This window comes from Saccopteryx leptura, chromosome 6 (genome assembly GCF_036850995.1).
Source record: "Saccopteryx leptura isolate mSacLep1 chromosome 6, mSacLep1_pri_phased_curated, whole genome shotgun sequence".
In the NCBI taxonomy this organism is placed as follows: Eukaryota; Metazoa; Chordata; class Mammalia; order Chiroptera; family Emballonuridae; genus Saccopteryx; species Saccopteryx leptura.
In genome coordinates this window covers 188955480-188981931 of record NC_089508.1, presented here as the reverse complement: position 1 = coordinate 188981931, position 26452 = coordinate 188955480, and the positions used below count along the sequence as shown (strand labels likewise).

The 26452-nt window shown below is 51.9% G+C and overlaps 1 protein-coding gene across 1 annotated transcript in view; it reads left to right on the top strand.

Moving 5' to 3' along the window:
• The first annotated feature begins 18104 nt into the window (after window positions 1-18104).
• Window positions 18105-26452, top strand: part of SH3PXD2B (SH3 and PX domains 2B) — a 93083-nt gene continuing 84735 nt past the window's right edge. Inside the window, exon 1 of the mRNA XM_066388457.1 lies at window positions 18105-18336. Within this exon, the coding sequence (XP_066244554.1) occupies window positions 18262-18336 (75 nt within the window). The 5' untranslated portion in view covers window positions 18105-18261. The remainder of the gene's footprint in view (window positions 18337-26452) is intronic.

Here is a 26452-nt window from a genome sequence, read left to right as displayed (position 1 = left end):
CAAATGTATATATATGTATATGCAGTATAGAGTATATCTAGTGTACTATATAGTGTACATATGCATATTATATATAGTATATATATGTATATTACATATTATGTATATTATACTTTTATATAATAAAATATTATTTCTAAAAGAATATATGTGACACTGGTAACTGTTGTTGCCTTCGCAAAGAGACAAACTGAGTACTGGGGACAAGGGAGGGCACTTACATTCACATTATACACTTTTTGTACAACTTGAATTTTGTATCATGCATTTCCTATGCAAAAAATATATTTTTAAAAAATGTAAGGGATACCTCTGCTGCCCTAGAATGTCAGGAGGTAGAAGCAGAGTTATGTGCTCCCACTTTCAAAAAAATTATGAAAAGAAGAAAATAGACAAAAGAATTTGCTCAAACCATGAAGTGACCAGCAAAGCCCACCAGGGTGCACAGAAGGCCCCAATGGCTGGGTCTGTGAGCAGTGGGTTTAGGCTCATTCCTGAAGCCCAGTCCACCCAGCGCAGGGCCACCTGCCTCCCCTTTGTGGGTGCCACACTTGGGATCACAGGTACGGCAGGCACACGACCTCCCAGGAACAGCACCGGCAGAGAATATAAGCCTTGCCGCGAGCCAGCCAAAGGTTGATCCCTCGGCGCGCCCGCCCCAGGCTGATGCCCAGAATGTCCTCGGAGGCGTATTTACACCAGTCTGCCTAAGCGACTGGAGGCCCAGCCAGCCCTGGGTCCCTGCTATTTTGTTCTTCCGGTCCCGTCTCGTTTGGCTCGTAGCCATCCATCTTTCAACTCTCCTGCCATTTGTTCCAGTGCTTCCCGTGCTCGCTGGCTTTTAAATACAACTCAATTATTAATCTCTGTCTAATTGAATTGCTCTCTCTTTTTCTTCATAAAACATTCATTCCTCCACACACACGCACACCCATTTTCCATCTTATTTCTACTTTTTGCTCAGAATCATGGTGTTCTAAGCCCAATTCTACTCTCTTCCTTCCTCATCTGTTCGATTGAAAGCAACAAATATTGATCGTCCTTCCGTATAGTACTTCCCAGTTTACCCCGGTGCCATTTAATGCAGCCATATGTAAAGCTTCTATCTTCCTGAATTCATTTCCCTTATAATTAAGTTCATAATAAAGGCCCGTTGTCACAGTCAAAGTCAGCCTGCTCCACTCCCAGATGGCTCTTCTACCCTGGCCTTTGTCCCCAAGTCCTTCTGTACCTCTCAGTGCCTACAGGAACCGCCGCCACCTGTCCTAACCCTGCTGAGAAAAGTAGGTGGGTCTAGGGGCACCAGACACTGGGAAACTGGGGCACCCTGCACCCTGGACCATGACACAAAAATGTCAACAGCTCCTTAACCACAATCAGAAAACATTTATTGATTTCCTCCTGGGTCCAAATTCTATTTAGGAGAATGGGTTTTGTTTTCTGGGGTTCTTTTTTTTTTCAGACTGTGAGAAAGCACTTGCAAATCATCTATATGAGAAGGGACTTATATCTAGAATATATCAAGAAACCCTAAAATGCAACAACAAAAAGAACAACAAACCAATTTTGAAATGAGCAAAGGACCTGAATAAACACATACACACACACATACACAGTCGACAAACATATGAAAGGGTGCTCAACATCGTTCATCATTAGGGAAATGCAAATCAAATCCACAATAAGACACCACAACACATTCTCTACATGATCATAATTTTTTAAGTGCAAAATGATAGATGTTAGCAAGGACGTGGAGAAAGATGGCTGATCACAATGCAAAATGGTGCAGACATTGGGGAAAACAGTTCAGCGGCTGCTTAATAGCTTAAACATAGAATTACCAGATGACCCAGCAATTCCACTCCTGGGTATATAGCCAACAGAATTAAAAACAAATGTTCAAGCAAAAACTTATACTCCTGTGTTCATAGCAGTACTATTCATAATAGCCAAAAGATGGAAACTACCCAAATGTCCATCAACTGACAAATGTTTAAACATTCATTGTGGTATATCCATACAATTGGAATATCAGTAACACCTCTCAGAACAGCTAAAATTTTAAATAGTGGCAATAAAATGCTGGGGGAAGGTGAAGAGAAATTGGATATCTGATTCATTTCTGGTGAAAATGGAAAATGATATAGCAGCCACTCTGGAAAATAGTTGGCAGTTTCTTAAATAGGTGCAATTCTTATCAGACTCTGAAGGTATTTCAATATGCTTGAACTGAAAGTTTCTAGTGGAAAATGAGACTGCAGATGTAGTTAGAAACCTGGGGGTCCCAAGCAGAAACTTCCCAAAGACCTTCGCTCCCAGAGGGAAATGAATAGAAAGGAGGAAAGTGAGCTCTGGAAATTTGCTCCGAGGAGAGAGAGGGAGGCAGCTGGCTGTGGCTGCCTCCTTTCTGGCTCTGACCTGAGCTGGCTACCTGCACCTGGGACACCAAAGGAGCCAGACTCATTAGGGGACAAGCAGGAAGCAACCTGACTGCCTCCCACCACTATCTTCAAAAACACTGTCGGGTCTCTGTCCCCATGTTCCAGCCGTATCTCTGGAAGATCTGTAGCTATTTCTCGCAGGGTCTTCCTCTCCTACGGAGGCCCTTTTATCCCCTGTCCCTGGCATTCGTTTTTTTATGACTCCCCTTGGACCCCTGCTCTGAAGGTCTACATATCCCCCTCTATCCAGTGGGAGGGACTCAGAGGCTTTTGTCCTTGGGCAGGGGGCTTTCAGATGGCTTTAGCCCAGCTCCCTTCCCAGTGTGTGTTGTGCCTGGTTCTGGAAGTAGAAGCCATTGTCTCCTGTGCCCTCTGGCTTGGTTCTGCCTTGTGAGCTGCTCCAACCAGCTGTAGCCATTGGCATTTTCTAGAACAGAGTCAGGGTTCAGTGACTCTGGGCCCCAACTATTCCAGGGGGCTCAGGCCATGTTCTCCAGAGGACTCCTACTCCCTCCAGGGTCAGCAGCTCAGCAAACATGAGGTTGTTGAAAGGCAATGAAAGAGATAATAGTCTCCCCACAGTTGACAGCCCACTCTCTACAAGCATTTGTCTTGAAGGCTACCCCCTTTCTTGATTTAGGGGTGAGGAGAGAATTAGGAGAAGAAAAGGGAAATGTAACACCCAAACAACTCTCTTTAAAGAAGTCCTCACTTCTTTAAAGTGTGACCTGGGGTGATGATGAACTAAGGGGTCACTAACCCCCTTTTATTGGCATATTTATTGGATCATGTCACTCTCCTTAAAAATACTCCAAAGGCTTCCCAGGTACCCTTGGATAAAATTCAAAATGCTTAACATGCTGTCGACCCCAAGAAAGAAGAGACCCCATAAGAAGGGTTCCTGGTGGCTGAGTTCACATGTATAAATAGACCCCAAAAGCCACTGATAATAAATACGGGCCGCTCACTCAAGCGGCACTTCAGGAATAAGCGCGCACTAACCTACCTACTGCCCACACTGAACTTCCTGTCTGCATGCTGAGCCAACCCTTATAAAGGAGATCGGAATCCTGTTTCAACCAATAGGGCTGAGACTTTCCAATCAGAGCTGCATTCTAGCTCTATCCTCATTAGCATCTTCACTGACCAATCAGCGCAGTTTTGCTCCAACCAATCAGAACAGTGCTTCCTGGACCAATCAAACTGTGAGAACAGACCAATCAGGGGCCAGAAGAAGGACTTCCCTCTATATAAGCGGCTCCCCGGTTTGGAGTGGGTGCTCTTTCCCTTTCCTCTGAAGATTGGGAAGGGCTGGTGGCACCGCAGCTGAGCAGATCTGACAGGAGCAGAGCCACGCAAAGCATAGCCCACTGGAATGAAGCAGAGCCAAGCTGCCTTGCAGGAGAGAGTCCTCGAGGGTCCTCGCCTGAAGGCCACCTCGCTGAGGCCTCCTTGCCTGCTGGAAGACTGCCTCACAGCTAGACTGTGTCACAGCTGAATTTTGGGGGACTCCTGTTGGTGGTGAATTGGCGCCAAGGACCATGGTTGACACAACCCACTCCTACGACCTCGCCTGCCATAGCTTATGTTACTCTCCTCTGCAACAGACTTCTCGCCATTCATTGAATGTGCAAGCTCTGGCCCGTCGCAGTGACGTTCCTTGGCCTGCCACCCCATGGCATGGTCAGGTAAGTGCCACTTATCTGTCTTTCTCCGCTTAAACGGGACGTCCTCAGACAGCCAGCAGACTGGATTGGACCCGATGCTACTCGTTCATGCACAAGTCGCAGTTATGATCCCTTATGTTGCCATACGTTCACGGGCAGTCATGGACGCCATAGCGTCAACTCTGTAGGAAGGCCATTTCCGCTCAAATCCTGGTTTTGCCACTTACCAGCTGAAACACTCTGTCCTTCAGTTTCCTCGTCTGCAAAATAGGAACAAACGTCGTACCTACCCCATAGGGCTGTTGTAAGGATTGACTTGCTGTATGCAGTGTTTTGAAGCAGCTGGCCCAGAGTGAATTCAATCTAATGCTTGTGTAAATAAGCAAGGAAATAAAAATACAATTGTGCATTAATGGTAGGTTATACAGTAAGATAAATTTTTTAAAAACTAGAAATATTTTAAATCTCCCCAAAAGCATCAAAGATCTAACATTATACATGTCCCCACACTCGGGTGAGTAGAGGAGGCAGGGCCAGTTTTACCCTGGAGGCATTTGGCAGGCTGAGCAGTTGAGGGGCTGCATTGCCCTTTGCTCAGCCTCAAGATGCTAGGTGGGGCCCTGGCCGGTTGGCTCAGCGGTAGAGCGTCGGCCTGGCGTGCAAGGGACCCGGGTTCGATTCCCGGCCAGGGCACACAGGAGAAGCACCCATTTGCTTCTCCATCCCCCCTCCTCCTTCCTCTCTGTCTCTCTCTTCCCCTCCCGCAGCCAAGGCTCCATTGGAGCAGAGATGGCCCGGGCGCTGGGGATGGCTCCTTGGCCTCTGCCCCAGGTGCTAGAGTGGCTCTGGTCGTGGCAGAGCGACGCCTCGGAGGGGCAGAGCATCGCCCCCTGGTGGGCAGAGCTTCGCCCCTGGTGGGCGTGCTGGGTGTATCCCCGTCGGGCGCATGCAGGAGTCTGTCTGATTGTCCCTCCCCGTTTCCAGCTTCAGAAAAATACAAAAAAAAAAAAAAAAAAAGATGCTAGGTGGGCACTCCGAGAGGCTGCCTTCTAGAATCAGCATGAATCAGAAGAACGCCGGCTATGAAATAAACAACAATCTTTCTTTGCAGCAGCAAGCCTGGAACTCGGGCTAAATGACCCCAATGCCCTATATCAGCGGTTCTCAACCTGTGGGTCGCAACCCCAGCGGGAGTCAAACGACCAAAACACAGGGGTCGCCTAGCCATCGGAAATGATGTGGCAGCATGTGGGCGTGCGCAGATGATGACATAACACCATGTATACAGTGGAGCAGCCCACGGCCATGCCAGTCGAGATGTGGACGATACAGAGGAAAGTTCAGTGTGTTCTGTGGCTCACTAAATTTGAATCCGTGACCAAAGTGCAACATGAATGTCGGCGCGTTTATAACATAGCGCCACCAAATAGGAATAACATTACTCGGTGGGATAAGCAGTTGAAGGAAACCGGCAGTTTGGTGGAGAAACCCCATTCTGGTAGGCCATCAGTCAGTGATGAGTCTGTAGAGGCTATACGGGATAGCTACCTAAGGAGCCCTAAAAAATCTGTGCGTGAGCCCACATCAAACTGCACTGAATAGGTATGAAACTGGGAGAGTTTTCCTTTTATTTGGTGCAGATTTCACGTTTCTATTGTCTTTTGTTGCTTTCCTGTGACCGGTCAAAAGTGCACCATGACTTTACGGACACACTGTACAGTATTTTTTTTTTTTTAAAGCTTTGGATGTCAGGATGGTTTTATTTTATTTATTTATTTTTAATTTTTATTTTATTTATTTATTTTTAATTTTTATTTTATTTATTCATTTTTAAAGAGGAGAGAGAGACAGAGAGGGAGAGAGAGGAGAGAAAGACAGAGAGAGAGAAGGGGGGAGGAGCTGGAAGCATCAACTCCCATATGTGCCTTGACCAGGCAAGCCCAGGGTTTCAAACCAGCGACCTCAGCATTTCCAGGTCGACACTTTATCTACTGCACCACCACAGGTCAGGCCTGTACAGTATTTTTTTAAATTAAAAGCTGAGCCCTGGCCGGTTGGCTCAGCGGTAGAGCGTCGGCCTGGCATGCGGGGGACCCGGGTTCGATTCCCGGCCAGGGCGCATAGGAGAAGCGCCCATTTGCTTCTCCACCCCCCCCCCTCCTTCCTCTCTGTCTCTCTCTTCCCCTCCCGCAGCCAAGGCTCCATTGGAGCAAAGATGGCCCAGGCGCTGGGGATGGCTCCTTGGCCTCTGCCCCAGGCGCTAGAGTGGCTCTGGTCGCGGCAGAGCGACGCCCCAGAGGGGCAGAGCATCACCCCCTGGTGGGCAAAGCGTCGCCCCCTGGTGGGCGTGCCGGGTGGATCCCGGTCGGGCGCATGCAGGAGTCTGTCTGACTGTCTCTCCCCGTTTCCAGCTTCAGAAAGAAAAAAAACAAAAAAAAAACCTGGGTGTATTATGGAATCTATGCCAATTTTGCATCCATGTAGAGGAGAAATGAGAGCTCCAGCGGGCACGGGTGGGAGCTTACCTACACCTCGTCCCCTTTACATGCCGGGTCTTACCACCTCGCCCCAGGCAGCGCCACATTTCTCTGCAAGCACAAAACCCTCCTCCCACCCCATGTAGGCCAGCAGGCCAGGGGACGAGCCACCTCTGGTGGCAGCTCTCAGCCACTAGCACCAGAGTTGGAGTTTCAGTGCTCTTGGAGGTGGGTGGTAGAAAGGTAGATGGCTCAGGTGTGTGTGCTCTGAGGTGTGTAAGCTCAGAGCCGTGTGTCACTGAGGTGTGCAGGCTCTGAGGTATGTGTGCTCTGGAGGCCTGGACCAGCACTGCCCCATCTCGTGGGGCCCCGCCCCATCTTGTGCTGCTCTGCACCCCCTACCCCACCCCCACCCCGCTCGTGGGCACTAGCTTCCTCTCGCTTGTCTGTCATTGGTCAATGCACCCAGAGCGCGCCCCTCCCCTCGCTAGACCTTTCTCCGCACAGGTTCCCCCTGCCCGCACACCCTCCCTCACTCCCTCTTCTCCCTGCTCAGCTGCTACCTCACCTGAGACGCTGCCTCCTCCTGGAGGCCTGGAGGCCTGGCCTGAACCGGCCCCCATACCATGACTCTACAGGCACACTGTATTAGGCCTCAAACTATTTCTGAAAATACTTTCTCAAATAAATAGTTCAGGGGAGAAAAATCAAAAGATATGAGGAGACAAGACTAAATGAACTAGGAACAGCAGAAACAACAGACCACGGAAATACACCTCCTGAATTCCAGATGTTTGAATTCTCAGACATAGGCCACGAAATACTGTATTTTATCAGCTCCAAAATGCCATTTATTGTAAAGGATGACATTATCTGGTTCCCTGCTAAGTTAGGCTGCCAGTAGGTCACATTAGCCTCTCTTTCCTTTGAAATACATTTCAATTCTTCCTGCTTTCAGTTGCATTGCTTGGTGAATGATAGGCGACCCTTCACATGATTTCAGTATCAAAATGTAATATAGGGCTTCCAGCCAAGACACAATAACAGAGATCAGATTGACCCTCCCATCTATCTGCAACAACTGAAAAATGGGACAAAAGGTATGAGAATGGCAGTCAAGGTAATGAACACAAACAACAAAGGACAATGACTTCTTGGGGACAAGAAACAAATGAGAGGAGCGCTACAATGCCCTGACCCCCGTTCAGGGAGGACGATCCCCGGCCGCCTCCCCGCGTTGCAGAAAAGAAGCTGGGAGTGGAGTAGAAGCCAAGACAGCGAGAGTGTGCAGGGTGAAGTGCGGGAGAGGAGAAGGACTCGGAGAGAAGTCGGGGGATCTGCAGAGGCTCTGCTCGGAGCACTCCGTTGGGTGTTATCCTCACCTGCACACTAAGGAACTACCCAAGGCCAGGGGGAGAATCACTTTCAAAAACGAGAGGGAAACGGGCACAGAGCTCACGCAGGACTGGGAAGAGCGCCCGTTTCCAGCAGCAAGACTGGAAAACCTCCTAACTCACGGAGCTTCATTTGCATTTCTAAGAAGGATCTTGCCTCAGTCGCAAGAAAAAATTAACCCTAGATTGTATACAGCGTGGAACTGCCTAAGACAGGGGTCCCCAAACTTTTTACACAGGGGGCCAGTTCACTGTCCCTCAGACTGTTGGAGGGCTGGACTATAAAAAAAAACTGTGAACAAATCCCTATGCACACTGCACATATTTTAAAGTAAAAAAACAAAACGGGAACAAATACAATATTTAAAATAAAAAACAAGTAAATTTAAATCAAGAAACTGACCAGTATTTCAATGGGAACTATGGGCCTGCTTTTGGCTAATGAGATAGTCAATGTGCTCCTTTCATTGACCACCAATGAAAGAGGTGCCCCTTCCGGAAGTGCAGCGGGGGCCGGATAAATGGCCTCAGGGGGGCCGCATGTGGCCCACGGGCTGTAGTTTGGGGACCCCTGGCCTAAGACACATAAAGACAAGATCTGAATGCACCCGACTGTTTCCAAGTAGCCTATCTCTATCCCAGAACAAGGCTCAAGAACATCTAAGTGAATTTGATAACATCCAGCGCCCAGCAAGGTAAAATTCATCATATCCTCAGCATCCCCACTGCTGGGCCACCACTGTCTCTCATCTGGATGATGACAGTGACCTCCTCGTAGGTCTCCTTTTCTCCTTGCTTCTAACAGTCAGGACAGGCCAGGTTATGATGCAGGAACAAGTAGCACCAAAAAGCCCAGTCGCTTGACCAGCAATGGTTCTGCCCCCTACTTGCCTTCAACACAGGCCTGGAGAGAGCCTCTGCTCATCTCTCCCGGTCCATTTGGCCTGAGGTGACAAAATGTGGTCGACCGGGTAGCTGACCAATAACAGAAATGTATTTTCTCACAGCTCTAGAGGCCAGAAAGTTCAAGATCAGGGTGCCGGCATGGTCAGGAGACTTCTCATCGTGTCCTCACCTGGTGGAAGGGGACGAGGGAGCTCTCTGGAGCCTCTTTTATTGGGGCACTTAATGCCATTTGTGAGGGCTCTGCCCTCGGGACCCCACCACCTTCAAAGGTCTGTCACCTTCCTAATATCATCACTTTGGGTGTTCGGTTTCAACATAGGAATTGGAGTGGGAGCAGGGGTGGGTGGGGTTGGGGGTGGGGCACACATTTAGACCGTAGTCTTCTCACGACCCAGGCCAACAAAACAGCTACCATCTGGTGCACGGCCAGGCACAGAGTGGAGGCCAAATTGCCCTTTGGCCCTTCTGCGGAAGTGGAACACGTTACTCCGGATCACAGTTCAATAGCCAAGCAAGTCACATGGCCCACTGTGAACTCCGGGGGGTAGAAGGCTGCAAGCCAGGCATATGTCCAGGGGAGCTCAAAATTTCTCCCGTCTGGAAAACAGGGTGATGTCTGTAAAACATGCATCAGGTCACACCACCCCTGTTCATTTTCCCAGGGTCAAGTCAGAGCTTCCGTGTGGCCTATGAGGAGGCTCTGTGGGACCTGTGCCCAGCGCCTCTCTGGCCCACCTAGCCTGCTTCTGTACCCTTTTCCCCCTCCGGCCATGCTGACCTCCTTTCTGTTTTCAGACACTTTGGCCACACGCCCACCTCTGCACTGCTGTCCCCTCCTGCAGGGTTCTTCCTTCAGGCACCCGTGGCTCCCTGCCTCCCCTCCTTCAAGCCTCTGCTCAAAGACACCTCAATGAAGCCCGCCAGCTCCATCCTATTTAAAACCACCTCCCGCCCTGGCCAGTTGGCTCAGCAGTAGAGCGTCGGCCTAGCGTGCGGAGGACCCGGGTTCGATTCCCAGCCAGGGCACACAGGAGAAGCGCCCATTTGCTTCTCCACCCCTCCGTCGCGCCTTCCTCTCTGTCTCTCTCTTCCCCTCCCGCAGCCAAGGCTCCATTGGAGCAAAGATGGCCCGGGCACTGGGGATGGCTCTGTGGCCTCTGCCCCAGGCGCTAGAGTGGCTCTGGTCGCAACATGGCGACGCCCAGGATGGGCAGAGCATCGTCCCCTGGTGGGCAGAGCGTCGCCCCATGGTGGGCGTGCTGGGTGGATCCCGGTCGGGCGCATGCGGGAGTCTGTCTGACTGTCTCTCCCTGTTTCCAGCTTCAGAAAAATGCAAAAAATAAAAAATAAAAATAAATAAAACCACCTCCCACTCCCCCGCCCCTCCAGCCTCCCCATCCCCATTAGCTTGTGTTACTTTTATCTTGTTCATAACACTTTCTGCCTTCCAATGTGCTATACAATTTCCTTATTTCCCACGTATACTGCTTATTGTCTTCCTGGCTAGAATGTGAGAAGCACAAAGAACAGGATCTTCGCCTGTTTTGTTCACTGCTATATCCCAAGCGCCTCATACAGTGCTTGGCACATATTAGGCACTCAATAAACACTTATTTGTACAAGTGATCAATACTTGTCTAAATAAATACTAGTGAACACACAGTGACTCCCTGAGCTACCTGCCCTTTGGGGTCATGCTCTGATACTTTATCTGAGTAGGCAAGAAGGCTGAATCATAAACATTCGTCTCCAACAGAACAAACTTACAGGATAATTAAGCAGTTAGACTGGCCTGGGAATGTGGGTAGCGGGAAGCCGGGGAGATGATGGAACAGTCATTGTTGCTCCTTGGGGGAGGAGTTGGGGGAGTGCATTGGGGGCAGCTGGGTGGGTTCGCCACCTTGTGGTTTATTGAGGAAATGCACCAAATCTTGACGAGTCAGCTGCTCAACCATGGGTGTGGTCTACCTTTTAACACACTTAGTCTTTCTGCAAGTCTCTCCAGGCTTTTGTGAACGAGATGGGGGTCACCAGGCGTGGCCCTCTCAGAGTCCTGTGGAGGATGTGCCCGTGGACTTGAAACGTAACCCAAATGTTTTTGTGACCAACGTGATCTTTCATACATTCACAGATCCACCCATTCAACCACACGTTCTTCAGCACACATTTGCCCAGCAGTTACAAGGGGGTCTGACCTTCTGAGAAGGAAGAGGCCCTGCCCTTGGATGGCTGGAGAAACAAGTATCCAATTACTCAACACCTGTTTACTGAGAGCCCGTGGGCACCGAGCGGGCATTGGCCGGTGGTAACTACTTAGACAGACTGGACTGCCCCCGTGGGGGTAGTCCAACTGACATTCTAGTTGACAAATAAGAGGACAAGCACAGTGACACATGTTGTGAAGAAACACACATGGGAGAGAGTTGAGGGGGCTACTTTAGAGAAGCCCCTAGAAGAGATGACATTTAAACTAAGGCCTTGAAATACAGGAACGGGCCAGTTGAGAGAAGAGCATTCCAGGGAGAGGAAACAGCATTGCTGAGTGGGGAGTGTTCTAGAAATGGAGAGAAGGCCAGAGTGGCTGGAGGGGAGGGGAGTATGCCTGGGGAGGAGCAAAAGATGAGGTCAAGATGTCCCCGGAGGCCAAACCCTGCTGGGCCTTGAGGGCGGTGGAGAGGTGGCCCCTACAGAGATGACCTAGCCTGCCTTTTTTTTTTTTTTTTTTTTTTTTTTTATTTGTTTGTTTATTTATTTATTTTACAGAGAGAGAGTCAGAGAGAGGGATAGACAGACAGGAATGGAGAGATGAGAAGCATCAATCATTACTTTTTTGTTGTGCATTGCGATACCTTAGTTGTTCATTGATTGCTCTCTCATATGTGCCTTGACCGTGGGCCTTCAGCAGACTGAGTAACCCCTTGCTTGAGCTAGTGACCTTGGGTCCAAGCTGGTGAGCTTTTGCTCAAACCAGATGAGCCCGCGCTCAAGCTGGCAACCTCGGGGTCTCGAACCTGGGTCCACGGCATCCCAGTCCGACACTCTATCCACTGCGCCACCGTCTGGTCAGGCTAGCCTGCCTTTTCTAAAGACCCACCTGGCTGGCGATCGGGAGTGGCTCTAGAGCACTGATTTTCAACCTTTTTTTTTTTTCATGGCACAAACACACACTAATGACTAAGGTCAGTGCCCCTGACTAAATACAACCATTTTCATCTTATGGCACAAATAAATTAGTTACTAAAGAAGAAGAGGTCAGGGCCCCTTTTTCTTTAGTAATTAGTTTATGAGTGCATGAGAAACAAAGGTTGAAAATCACTGCTCTTGAGGGTGGCTGAGTCCGTTTGGGCTGCTGGAACAGAATGTTATAGACGGGCAGGCTTATAAATGCTGGAAATTTATTCTTCACAGTTCTGGAGGCTAGGAAGTCCACGATCAAGGTTCGGGCATTCTTAGAGTGCGTGAGAACCCACGCCCTGGTTCATAAATGATCATCTTCTCACTGTATCCACACGTGGTGGCGGGGCAAAGGAGTATCTGTTATAAGAGCACTAATCCTACTCATGAGGTCTCCACCCTCATGACCTCATCACACACACACCCCAGAGACCCCCTTTCCAGTACCATCACATCGGGGTATGGAATCTGGGGGAAACACAAACCGTTCCGTCTATAGCAGAGGAGCGCCTACTTACAGAGGGGAGTGAATACAGATGCTTAGAAGACAGCAGTCCTGTTCTCAAGGGGGTTCTTGTTTCAGTGAAAAGAACATGACTCAGGCCTGACCTGTGGTGGCGCAATGGATAACGTGTCCACCTGGAATGCTGAGGTCACCGGTTCGAAACCCTGAACTTGCCCAGTCAAGGCACGTACAGCCAGGAAGCAATGAACAACTAAAGTGAAGCAACTATGAGTTGATATGAGTTCTCGCTCCATGCCCCTCTTTCTCTCCTCTGTATAAAATCAATAAATAAAATCCTTTAAAAAAAAAACAAAACACATGGCTCAGGCAGCCCGTTCCATCTGAGTTCAATCCCAGCCTCACTACTCTTGCGCCACGATGCTGGGCAATGTCTCCAACCTTCGGTTTTCTCACTTGCAAATGGGAAACAATAATATCCACACTGGTGATCTGTTGGGCAACTTGGAGAAATGAGTATTAAAAGTCTGGTGCTGCGCCTGGTAGGTAACTCAAAAACTGTCATGTTAGAACACACACACATCCCTTTACAACGTAGGAAAAGGCACATACGCACAGTTGATAAACACAAAGCAGACGGAGGTGAAAACAGCGTCGTGGAGGCCGGGAATGCCAGCCTGAAGCTCGTGGCCGTCTGGGAGCGGCGGGAGCCAGGGAGGGCTTCTGAGCAGCGGAGGGTCGTGAACAGAGCTTCCTTTTAGGAGGAAGGCAATGTTGGCAGCCAGGAAACGGGAGAAGATGGACGAAAGGAAATTGTGATCCCCTTCTTCCTGCCCCGGAGAGGGACCTTCTCTGAACCTCCTACCCAGCCCCTGAGCCCCGGCTTGCAGCCTGAGTACCTGGAGCTTTCCTTTTAAGACCTGCTTCCTTCACAGCCCTGATCTATTTCACAGGACCTTGTGCGCCTGGCCACTAAGCATTTCCAGGTTTGCCCGTGTTAATGATGAGCATCTAGGCAAGCCAGCCAATCAGACAGCCGTCCTGGAGGGAGAGCGGCTCTTTCCAAATCCCCTGCCTCGGCCCTGGAAGGAAGCCTGATTCCTTCAAGAGGCCGTTCGTTGGTGGAGAGAGGCAGAAAAGGAGCAGGCCTCGGCTCGCTGGGCTTGGCTGTCATCCTGGGAACGTGGGGTTGGGGAGAGGCCGGCCGACACCAGGAATCACACAAAGACCAGAACCTGATTCGGGCTGATGGGTTTGGTGCCCCTCGAAGGGGTAGCACTCCTCCTAACTAAATCTGCCGTGTGGAATTCTGCGCTTTGTCGGCTCCAGCATCGATTTTCTACCGTCTGCAGCTCTCAAGCTTGCCCAGCACACTTCCAGGACGGGAATTTAGAGAAATAAATCAGCTAAGGCAGCAGACTACCCTCCTTCCCGTCGTCTCCACTCCCCCAGCGGACAGTGCCAGTGTTCCCAGGAGGACTGTGCAGACAGTGCGACTTGGCTTCACTGGTGCCGAGGTCTCCTGGGGAATAGGTAGGGACAGGCGCCAGCCCGGGCCCCAGAGGGGTGATGATCACCCGCGAGGACTTAGGTTAGAGTTACGGAAATGGAGAGGGGTCCATTCATCTCACGAGCATTGCCCTGGGGCCTCTCCACGCTCCTCTATGCCGGATGTGGGGTTTGAAGAGAAATAAGACCCCTTCTAGCTCCTTGGGGAGCTCAGAGTCTGGCAGAGGAGTCAACTCAATAACAAGGTACGGCGATAGCCAGGGGAAAAAGCAATTACATATCTGGGACGCAGGGCTTCCTGGAGGAAGAGACATCCAGGCTGGGCTTGGAGAGCTGATTAAAAGGTCACTGGCCAGCGAAGGGGGGAAGTGAGCTTAGGCCAAGGCGTGTAGTGAGGGGGGAGAACAGAAGGTGTTTTTTCCTGGCGATCTCAAGTTGTTTCTGTCACTGGGACATGAGGGAAGTGGAGGCAACTGTTAGATGAGGCTGCACATACAGTCAAGGGCTGAAAAGAAGGTCAGGACCAGGAAGGAATGGATGGATATGTTTCGAGACAGTGTTAGAATGGAAATGAGGTTTGGGGTTTGAATGCAGTTAAAGAAAACGTTTCACTGTACCAGATTGGTTCATAGCAAAATATCAAAGATGCATGTGATTTACACGTATTACCTCACTTAGACCTCAGATCAAGCCCAAGAGGCCAGGGCTAGACATCTACCATCTTACAGAGTCGGGGAGATGGAGGTACAGATCGGTCAGTGACTCGGGCAAGGTCACACACTTGGGAGGTGGCAGTTGTCGGGGTGAGGAGCGTGGGGGGACAGGGAGTTAGTGTTTCATGGGTACAGAGTTTTAGTTTGGGAAGATCAAAAAAGTTCTGGAGATGGACAGTGGTGGCAGTTGCACAACAATTTGAATGTACTCAAGGCCACCAAACGGTACAGTGAAGAATGGTTAAAATGGTAAATTTGACGTCTTATATTTTGCCACGATTTAAATGGGAAGACGACGGAAGGGCATGGAAACGGGTAGGTATTGCATCCTGAGCTACGGGCAGGAGGGGAGGGAAGTGTGTCCTCCCGGGCCAGGCCTGCAAACAGCACAGGAGGTGAGCCCGCTCAGGGGGCTGGGGACCTGCTGTGCTGCTCAGTGTGCCTCTGGGAGGGGGGTGGGGGAGGCGGTCTCATCGCCGCCTTTCCGGGAAAACCAAGGAAGCTGGCTCGTTCACCAATTTCCTCTAGCGTCTGCCGTCTGCGGTTCTGCCTTATGAGAACCGCTCGGCTGGCGCAGAGGGTGAGGTCAAAGGGACGGAGAAGCCAGGCCTTCATCATGCCGGACAGTTCTTTTTTTTTTTTTTTTTTCATTTTTCTGAAGCTGGAAACAGGGAGAGACAGTCAGACAGACTCCCGCATGCGCCCGACCGGGATCCACCCGGCACGCCCACCAGGGGGCGACGCTCTGCCCACCAGGGGGCGATGCTCTGCCCATCCTGGGCGTCGCCATATTGCGACCAGAGCCACTCTAGCGCCTGGGGCAGAGGCCACAGAGCCATCCCCAGCGCCCGGGCCATCTTTGCTCCAATGGAGCCTCGGCTGCGGGAGGGGAAGAGAGAGACAGAGAGGAAAGCGCGGCGGAGGGGTGGAGAAGCAAATGGGCGCTTCTCCTGTGTGCCCTGGCCGGGAATCGAACCCTGGTCCTCCGCACGCTAGGCCGACGCTCTACCGCTGAGCCAACCAGCCAGGGCCCATGCCGGACATTTGTAATCCTTTGACTTACAATTGTGCTTCCGAAGAATGTGCCTTCCAGGATCCTATTGGTGAGGGTCCTGGCACGAAACCGGATGCCACGCTCAAACTGGGTCGCCCAGGAAAGTTCACTAAGGGTCTATTGACAAAGTGTAGACGGGGCTTGGGGAACCACAGGGGGGAGGATGGTGTCATGCCCCATGGGGCTGTGACTCCCTTAGTGGGAAGAGCGAATGCCAGAGGGCTGTGACTCCCTTAGTGGGGAGAGCGGATGAGGGAACCCTGGAGAAGCCAGCATGGGGAAGGTGCCTTTGGTGAGGAGAACCCTGCAGGGAAGGAGCTTGGGAAACGAGTACCCAGACATCTCTCCTCCTGCCCTCAGTCTCCTGCCAGGGCTCCCGTTTGCCAAGCCCAGCAGGAAGTTTGAGGACAGGGAGCCCATCAGTGAAATCCCTACAGGCCAGCCTTGGGACCAGAGCAGAGCGGCAAGACCTGGCGAAGAAGTCGGAGGAGCAAGTGGAGGGACTGATCCTTTGATTTATTATTTATTTACTTTATCAGGCATCCCCAAACTACGGCCCCGCGGGCCGCATGTGGCCACCTGAAACCATTTATACAGCTCCCGCCGCACTTCCGGAAAGGGGCACCTCTTTCACTGGTGGTCAGTGAGAGGAGCACTGTATGTGGCGGCCCCCCAACGGTCTGAGGGACAGTGAACTGGCCCCCTGTGTAAAAAGTTTGGGGACCCCTGCTTTAGATTCTATTAGTTTTTTTTAATTTTTTTTATTTATTTACTTTTTTTAGATTTTATTTATTCATTTTTATTAGAGAGAGAGAGAGGGAAGAGAGAGAGGGAGAGATAGAGAGAGAACAGGGGGAGGAGCAGGAAGCATCAACTCCCATATGTGCCTTGACCAGGCAAGCCCAGGATTTTGAACCGGCGACCTCAGCATTTCCAGGTCGACGCTTTATCCACTGCGCCACCACAGGTCAGGCAATGTCTACTTAGTTTTAGAGAGAGGAGAGAGAGAAAAGTGGGGAAAGAGCAGAAAGTATCAACTCATAGTAGTGGTTGCTTCTTGTATGTGCCTTGACTGGGCAAGCCCGGGGTTTCAAATCGGCGACCTCAGTGTTCCAGGTCCAAGCCTTAGTATCCACACTGCGCCACCACAGGTCATGCGAGGGGCTGACCCAAAGTGCATCAGCACCAAACTATCCAGCGGCCTAGCCCCTCTTCTGGATCACCCTCACCCTCTTCCAAAGGCTGACCTTGGACCCAGGGCCAGAAGGAGCCCTGGGCTCTTCCAGGCCTGGAGGGGAGCTGTGGGGTTGATTGGAAAGTGCCCTGCGTACTGGTATGAGAGCGTGGGTCAGGGCCCCAAACCTCCGCCCGTGTCAGGATATGGACATTCATTCAGTGGTTTGTTCAGCTAACGTCCCCTGAAAGTGACTCAGTGCCACACGGGGACCAGGAAGCACTGGATAAAGTGTGGAGTGGGCCCAGCCACCACCCTCAGCTGCCACTTTGAGAAATATCTCCACCAGTTCTGGGAATCTGGAGGCTGCTCTCAGTCACCTCTATGAAATGGGTCGTCTTTTCCTCTAAGAGTTGCGTCGATGACGCAGAGAAGGTTTTTGAAAAGAGGAAGGCACTGCACCTGGCAGGGGGGAAGTGCTCCATGTCTGGGAATCAGTGGGCTTGTTAGCAAGCACCCACTGACCCTCATTCACTCGCCACCCTGCCTGCAAACCCTGCTTTGCGGCAATTGTTGCAGTTATATTGCACTTGGATTTGTTGCAGGGTTTTTTTCCCTTTTCTCCCTCTCTCTCAGACTGTAAGCCCAGCAGGAGCCACCGGCCCCCTGCTTCTTCCTGAGTCCCTAGGGCTTGGGGCTGAGTTTCAACATTTATGCATTGCCAGTGGCCTCACATTCACTTAATCATGAGGACAGCCCTGGTTGGTAGGCAGTACCAGTAATGAGCCCAGAGAGGGTAAGCAATCCGTCCAAGGTCACAGAGCTGGAATTTGAATCGGAGAATCGGCGCTCAGATCCGGCGCTGGAGCGAGTCGAGTGTCGGAATGAATCGAGGAGTCAACGGGCGAACAGGCGGCGGTTGCGCGCCCATCCCCTCCCCCGTGGCGGTGGCTAGGCGCAGGGACAAAGGCCCGGCAGAGGCCGGACGCGGGCCAGCCGGACCCGCGGCGGCGGCGGCGGGGTGGGGGCCGGGCCCCTTTAAGTGGGACAGGCCGGCAGCGCGGGGGGCGGGCCGGGGGGCGGGCCGGGGGGCGGGAGGCGCGGCGGGCCAGGCCGGGCCGAGGGCGCGCGGAGCGAAGGGCGGCGGCGGCGGCGGTGCCTTCTCGTGCTCGGCTGGGGCTCCAGATCGCGTCGGCCCCCGGCTCCTGACCCGCGGCGGCGCGTCCCCCGCGGCCCCGGCACCCCGCGTCGCCCGCACCCGCGCTCGGCCCCGTGGAGGAGCGGCCATGTCGCCGCGGCGCAGCATCGTGGAGGTGAAGGTGCTGGACGTGCAGAAGCGGCGGGTGCCCAACAAGCATTATGTGAGTGCCGCGCGGCCCCACGCCCCCTCGAGCCCGTGCCCGCCGGGGGCGGCTTGGAGCCCCCCGGCTCTGAAAACTTCTGCCTGCTGCTCTTCCCCCCGACCTCCCCCGCCGCCCCCTCCGCCCCGCCGCTGCGCCGCCTGGGTCTCTCCCGGCCCCTCCCCTCCCCCTCCTCTCTTTAGCCGGGTTCTCGTCCTCTTTCTCATCCTCCCTCTTCGCCCCCCACGCGCTGCTGTGCGGGTGCTCTTACCCTTTCCGTCTCCCCCTTGTCGTCGTCCCCCCCCCCCCCACTCGGTCCTGCCCATCCGTGGAAAAGTCTGGCTGGAGCCAGTGTGGGGAAGACAGAGCGACAGAAAGAGAGAGGAGCGCCTGTTCTCAGGTCGCCCTCCCGGCCTCTCCTTGTCCCCGGGCACTCAGACCCGCAGTGACCAGCCACAGGTAGCCAGCCTCCCCGGGGAGGGGGGGGGGGCAGCCAACTTTGGCTCCGTGCTTCTAGAGGAGCCGGCCATCCTGAGCAGTGGAGGCGATCTCTGAGAATGAGTCCTTTGAGTGCCTGCACCTTCAAAACGGTTTTAAAAAGAAAAAGCCCCTGCCCCCTCTCTCCAATAACTTCAGTTTTAAAAATGTACCAAAGTTTTCTCCTGGCATCGCCGTCTGGAAAATGGGACTCTTGTTTAGAGCTGGTGAGGACTTGAGAAAATGGGCCAGGAGCTTGATTTTGCGGATGGGAAGGCTGAGGTTCAAAGAGACTTGCAGGTTCTAGGAGCTGGAGCTGGATTCATGGGGTTCGCCTGCCTCTGGAAGGTGTGCCTGAGGCCCACAGTGACCCACAGGTGGGAAATGGCTTTCACAGCCGCCCAGGCGCTGAATCCGGGGGGTTCAAGGGGCCCTGGGACCACCTCAGAGGGACAGGGTAGGGAGTTCATGGGTCTGTGGGGCGGTGGGTCCAGGTGAAGCCTTGGGTCGGCCTCCCTCCTGGAGGAAAGGGGACCGTGGTGTCTCTGGTGTCGAGAAGTGGGCAGTGGCAGCACCTAGCTGCAGAGAAGTTCACCAGGAAGGAAAAAAGAGCAAGAGGGAGGGAAAAAATCCTAACAAAGAAGAGTAGAACAATGAATAGCAAAGGGCGTTGGCTGGCTAAATTCAGCTCCTTGGCCTCCCTGCAAGTCTGTCTTGGGATCTGTTTTTTTGAAGAGACTCATTCTTACAAAGCAGATCGACATGAGTCTGCCTATAAAATTCTGAGAGGAGATAGCTGGAATTCACTCCGCACTCTACGAGAAAGGCTGTGCTGTGTGAGTCTGTATTGTTATTGGCTGGGCAGCTAGTTATTCTGCCCGTAGCCAGGCGGTGGGAAGCTATTTCCTGAACCTGTGGCATCTTTAAATAGAGTGAAGTTTTCCTTAACTCCAGAACTGAGCTAAATTGTCTTTTTTTTTTTCCTTCTTCTTCTTTTTTTTTTTTTTTTTTTTTTTTTGGGTGAACTGTTTCAAATACTGCCAACTCTTGGTTTCTTGTTTGAGCCTGTTGAGTATGTAACTGAATTGCCTCTTTGGTATGAGACAGTTTCACCAACATGGCAACAGGACAAAGTCTGAAATGCTCCATGCTGCCTCCCACCCACCAGATCTGTGAGCTGGCAAAACCAGCATAGAGACAGCCACCAAGAACTGGCACCATCGTCCGCTCGCTCTCTCCTGTCCTCTCCCGTCACTCACATTTCAGGCAGAGGTTCTAGAGCCCACTTGACAGATGAGGAAACTGAGGCTCAGAAAGGTGAGGTCCTAGGCCTGAGGTCACGGCCAGGGGCAGAGAAGAGGTATAAATTCAAGTCCGTTGAACCCCAGAAGGGGTGTGCCACCAGACCACACCACTTCCCAGATCCCGGAGCCTCACAGTTTCCTTAAGCAACGGCCACTAAAAATCCGGGAAGTCTGCCATCATGGGTGACCACCCTGTGGCTTCCATTCTCTGCTGAGTCAGATCCCTTTCTGCCAGTTTTTTTTGACGGTTCTGCAGCTTTGAGAGGCATCTTTCTAGGCTTTCCACCACTTTTTAGGAGCCTCTTAAGATAAGTCTCTAAAAGTTCATATATGGATTTGGGTTCAAATCTTGGCCTCCCAACTTGCTGGCTGGGTGGCCTCTCAGAGCCTCAGCTGCCTCATCTGCAAGCTGGGGTGAGGGTTCCCACTCGTTGGGGGGGGGAACCCTGTGACTCGCAGGGTTGGCTTTCCAGAACTGTTAAACCTCTGCCTCCCTGCCCCGTGGTGTCCGTGTTACTCTGATTGGGAACATGCTGAAGTCACATGAGGAGGGGTTTCACCAAGAACTTGTTTTTCTGCTTGTGGGTTTCATCACTCTTGTGATTCAAGGTGGCCCCTCTCTCTTCTTTCCAGCCTTCTGGGTTTGTGAGGTGAAATGGGGGCGACGGGTTGAATGGAAACTTGAGTCACCCCCAGGAACGGAGCAAATTTAATGCCGTGATGGGCAGGGGATATGGACCCACTAGAAAGTGCCAGCAGCCCCCATTCTTGTCCTTAAGCCGTACCCACCCCACCACTCTGGAAGGAGTGGGTGTGGAGGCAGCCATGGGCGTGGGTCTGGACTTTCATCCCGTTTTGGTATCCTCCTTTCTAAACCTGGCCCAGCCACCTGGCGAAGAGAGTGTGAGCGGGGGAGTCAGACAGTCCTAGGCTGTGCTGCTTCCTGCGGTGTGGCCTTGGGCTGGTGGAGTTATCTCTCAGCTCCATCTTTGATAGTCTGCAAATTGTGAACATGGCCTCTGGGGCATTTCCCAGCCTCAGCACTGCCAACGTTTGGGGCCGGATCCCTCTTTGTTGCGGCGGCCGTGCTGTGCATTGCAGGGCGCTCAGCAGCATCTCTGGTTCTCATCCACTTGATGCCAAGAGCATTTCCCTGCCCCAACTGTGACATCCAAAACTGTGTCTAGACATGGTCCCCAGGGAGTCAAAATCACACACATCCCTACCTCTGCCGCTGAATTAGCATGTATCCATCAGTTAGGGAGAGTTCCGGTCACCAAGACCCTTAGTCCCCTCCAGCCTTCTCCCCGCTGGAAGCCAGTCCAGCCCCCGGCTGCTTCTCACTCGGTTGCCTTGGTGGGAACTGGTCACAAGTGCTGGAGATCATCACAGGAGAGCTGTACCTGGAACTCGGGGCTGCCCATCAGGGCTGAGCTACCTGTTCCTCCTGAAATGGCATCTTTCTCAGGATCCAGGTGGCATCCGCTCTGTGCCCGGCCCCAGCCTCATTCACTCGTGGGCAGAGCCCACAGACCAGGTCTGAAGAAGTCAGGGGCAGAAGCTCCTAGGTAGGGCCTCTGCGATCCCAGTGGTCCAGTAGCGATTACTGTTGCTGATAATATCAATGGGATTTGGAGAGGGGTCCCTGGAGGAGCCGGAGCCGCCGCCCTCTGTTGGAGGCAGGGACGTGAACTTTGAGGACTGCTGCCTTTCTCGGCTAGCACCTTTCCTGCCCCAGAGGCAGGGCTTTCTGAATGAATGGCGAGGGGGCTTTCAAGTGGGGCACTCTGAGAAGACCCTCCCCAACTGGATAATCCTCTGGCTTTAGGAAAGCAGGCCAGGTGTTCCCGGGGAGCTGTGCGGGTTATGTTTGGATTACCGCACTTCCTGCGCTGGAGTGGGATATACAGAAGCCTCGGGTGTAGAAGAGTCTTCATCAGCAGGGCCAGGAGGTGCTGGCTTGCTCTGTTGTGAGCTCGGTAGTTGTTAAGAAGAGCAAGATGGTAGTAATAGTGAGAGCAGCAGCTGTTGCGGGCCAGGCACTGGAGTAAGCTCTCTGCTATTTAGTCATAACAACAGCCTTTTAAAATAAGTTCTTTTTAAAATTATATTGATACATTATTTTAAATATCTGATACATAGAATAAAATAAGGACCTATCCATCATTCTGCTGTCCAGTCTTTTACATTTTGCCTTATTTGTTTCAGTTTCTTTCTACTTTTTAAGAAATAAAGTATTGCAGTCTGACCTGTGGTGGCGCAGTGAATAAAGCGTCGACCTGGAACGCTGAGGTCGCCGGTTCAAAACCATGCACTTGTCTGGTCAAGGCACATATGGGAGTTGATGCTTCCTGCTCCTCCCCCCTTTCTCTCTCTCTCTCTCACTCTCTAAAATGAATTTAAAAATTTTTTTTAAATAAAAAAAAGAAATAAAGTATTGCAGATGCAAAGCCTCCTGTGTACCCTCCTCCAGAATCCCCCCCCCCAAAATAAGCAATGTCCTGCCTTTACTGTTTATCATTCCCATGCACTTTTTAAAAATAGACTGTTACATAGGATCCTTTTCGTTAACAGCTTTATTAAGATATAACTTCCATACTGTAAAATTCATCCATGGTGAGTGTGTAGCTTGTTGACTTTTTTAGTAACTTTGTAGAGCTGTGCAGTTGTCACCGCAGTTAAGTTTTATAACATTTCTGTCACCCCCTCAAAAAAAAAAAAAAAAAGATCCCTTGTGCCTGTTTGTGATCAGTCCCCTCCCCACCCTTGCCCTGTGCACCGTTGAATGTTTTTACCTTTTTAACACTCCCCAAAATCTTGCAGTGACTGTTTTAAAGCTACACGAAAGCATTACACTTTGCAGATCTATGTTGCTGCTGTGAGATCTATGTTGTTCCTTTTAACAGCTGTTTACTATTCCACTTATGAGCATACTGCTGTTTGTTTGAGCTTCTCTTTGGGTGTTTTCCGTGGTTCACTTGCGTGGAGCTGCTTCCGGGCACATTTGCCCAGAATGGGATTGCCGGTCCTGGCATTTGCATTTTTACCTTTTCCATCCCCAGGAACCGTGTCTGTGGGTCCCTTGCTCTGCGTTCTTGCTAACACTCCGAACTGTCGGACTTCTTAGTTTCTGCCAGTCTAGGGGGTGAGAATAGCATCCCATGGCGGTGTTTATATTTTACACCTTTCTGGGCCATCGGAGTTTCCTCTTCTGTGAGTTGCCTGTTGTATTGTTTGCCCCCTTTTGAGGATATTGGGTTATTTGCCTTCTATTAATTGATACAGTGTATTTATACAATCAGGACTCTGATCTTTCAGGTTGTTCCATTAGCATTCCCTTTTCCCCTTGTGATGGGAGGCTCAGAGAGGTGGGGGCACTGCCTGAGGTCACAAGGTAAGAAATGGCAGTGTGGGACTTGAGCTAGATGCCTTTGTGTCTGGGAGAGGCAGCCTTGGGATCCTACCCCTGAGCCAAGGGACCTTCAGTGGGTCACTAAGTTTCTGGGCTCTAGTTTCTCCCTCCTGGCCCTCCCTTCATCCCCCTGTTCCCTGTTCCTGGTTGGGTGAAACGCAAGCCATCCCTCAGTCACTCTCGCTCCAGGGGAGCTCTGAGTTGATTTTGCCCCTAGAGTGATGAGTCTGCAGACCCTGTATGGCCACCTTGCTCTGAGAGCCTGAGGGTCACTATTCAGAGCAATTGAGATTTGCAGGGTAGCTCACACGTTGTTAGGCATTACTGGTATTCCTTACTTGTCTACGGGGAGGCCTCTGGCTGGCGAGCTCAGTGGTCTGGAACAGACTGTGAATCCGCTGCCCACATTAGCTGCATTCTGTTGCCAACCACCAGCTGCCTGTCCCCGGCCATCCCTGGCACCTTTTGCAGAAACATGCAGGGCAGGGCAGCAGACTTCAGTGGAAATAACTTGGGCGTTAGAGGCAAACATGTCTTGGGCACTCAACCCTCAGGCTGAGTTTCCGCATCTGTAACGTGAGTCCGGTTGTCCTTCTAAGACAACGGCCTGCTGCTTTGCTGATAGCTGCCCTCAGTCTGTGCTCCATCCCTCCGGTGGGGGGACGGGTGCTAGCTACTAGCACAGTTCTTAGGACCAACCGTGACGTTCAGGATGGAAAGACTTGGCTTTGAGTCCTGGTCAGGCACTCCCGAGCGGAGTGACCGTGCTCCCTGAGGGTCTGGGAAGTGGAAGTAGTCCTAGTGCTGACCCACAGGCCGAGGGCACTTGGGAGGATTAGCTCATGTCACACAATCCTGAACGTGGCGCCTCCTGTGTAAACGGCCCTCAGCGGCCGTACTCATGAAAAGTAGTATTAATGATAACAACAGCCACGATCCAAATCTCTGCCCCTTCCCTGCCAGCCGCCCTGGGGGCATGCTACCGGTTTCCCATGGTCCTTCATTCAGGTGGCATTAAGGAGTGCCTGCCCCAAGCTGGACACCTGCTGCTGCAGACAGGCTCGGGAGCCAGGCGAGCCCGTCTACCTGTTCTCCAGGTATATGTTCTTGTTCTGCGCTCTGTGTCACAGAGATGGTGCCCTTAGGAGGCAGGAAGCCCTGAGGGTAGGGTTTTTGTTAAAAAAAACACACGGTTCTATTGCTTTTTTGTGGTTGAAAAGCAGTGGGCCTCATCAGCCGTGTGGCCCCCACCCCCCACCCCCGATCCTGATCCCCTGTCCCGTGGGTGCAAGGAGCCGGGTCGTACCTCACCTGACAGCTCGTCCTCAGGGCAGGCCTTTCCTGCCATGTCATCAGATTACTTCAATGTCACTTTGGTTCAAACTTGAATCTGTGCCACCCCGTGCTTCTGGTGAGCAGGGAAAGTGCGCCCGACAGCCTGCGTTCAGATCCCCGCTTTGCTGCCCACCCACACAGCGCCCTCAGACAAACCATTCACCTCTCTGTGCCTCAGTTCCCTCGTCTGTAAAATGGGAATCATAACAGTCCCAATTTCACAGGGCTGATGCGAGGATTAAATGACCCTGGCCATACAGTAAGGGCTCGATAACTGAGCTATTCTAACGTAGTATCCACATATAGTGTATGTTGCACACTAATGTGTACAAACATGGTATAATTATGACGGCAAGCAGTTGGTAACCACTTCAACGCCCATCAGTAGAGAACAAGATAAATGTACTAAATAGTAACTAGATCCACACGCTAGAATGCCGTGCGATGGTAAAAATGTATTCCGTCTTCTGTCCTGGGGATAGTAAACAGTAAGAGCTGGTTGCAAAACAGCAGGCTTGGGCTCAATCCCACCTGATTACAAACTACGGATGAAAAGATCTGTATCTGTGAGTGCAGAAATAGAGTTGATGCAATATATATGCCACTTGAGCCCTGGCCGGTTGGCTCAGCGGTAGAGCGTCGGCCTGGAGTGCGGGGGACCCGGGTTCGATTCCCAGTCAGGGCACATCGGAGAAGCGCCCATTTGCTTCTCCACTCCCCCCCCCCTCTTTCCTCTCTGTCTCTCTCTTCCCCTCCCTCAGCCAAGGCTCCATTGGAGCAAAGATGGCCTGGGCGCTGGGGATGGCTCCTTGGCCTCTGCCCCAGGCGCTAGAGTAGCTCTGATCTCGGCAGAGTGACGCCCCAGAGGGGCAGAGCATCGCCCCCTGGTGGGCGTGCCAGGTGGATCCCGGTCGGGCGCATGCGGGAGTCTGTCTCTCCCCGTTTCCAGCTTCAGAAAAATACAAAAAAAAAAAAAAAAATTTATATATATTATATATATTATATATATTATATATATATATATATATAATATATATAATATATATATATATGCCACTTGGTTTTATTTGTTATTTATTTTTGCTTGTCTGTGCGTTTCTCTTGTTTTCGGAACGTTCCGCAGTGAACACATATTCCTGGTTTTAGTAAAAATAAAAACCCCAGCAAGTGCTCGTTTGAAACAAGAAGCCTCGCCAGGCTGTGGCGGCTCCGGCCCGGTCCCACATCCTGCCGCCCGGCCTGCCCTGGCACAGCTGGCGCGGCCGGCTCCCCCGAGCCTGTCCTCCGAGGTGGGCACCGCCCACACCCCGGCCGCAGAGGGAGGTCTCTGGGTACGGCTTTCCAGACTGAGAGCCCAAGAAGTGGGAAGAGATGAGTTTAAAATACCACGAGGGACGGCCAGAGCAGCTGCTTTTCTAGTTAAAATGCGCCTCGCTCAGCGGGCCCCGGCCTGCGTCCCAGAGTCTGCAGCGCGGGAGGGTTGGAAGGAATTGTAGGCCTGAGTTCAGTGCCGTGCACGCCGAGGTGACAGGGGCACCAGCAAGGTCGTCCAGGGGAGAGCTGTGCCCCACACCCTGCTTCCCTGGGCATTTCGTATATCCGCTGGTCG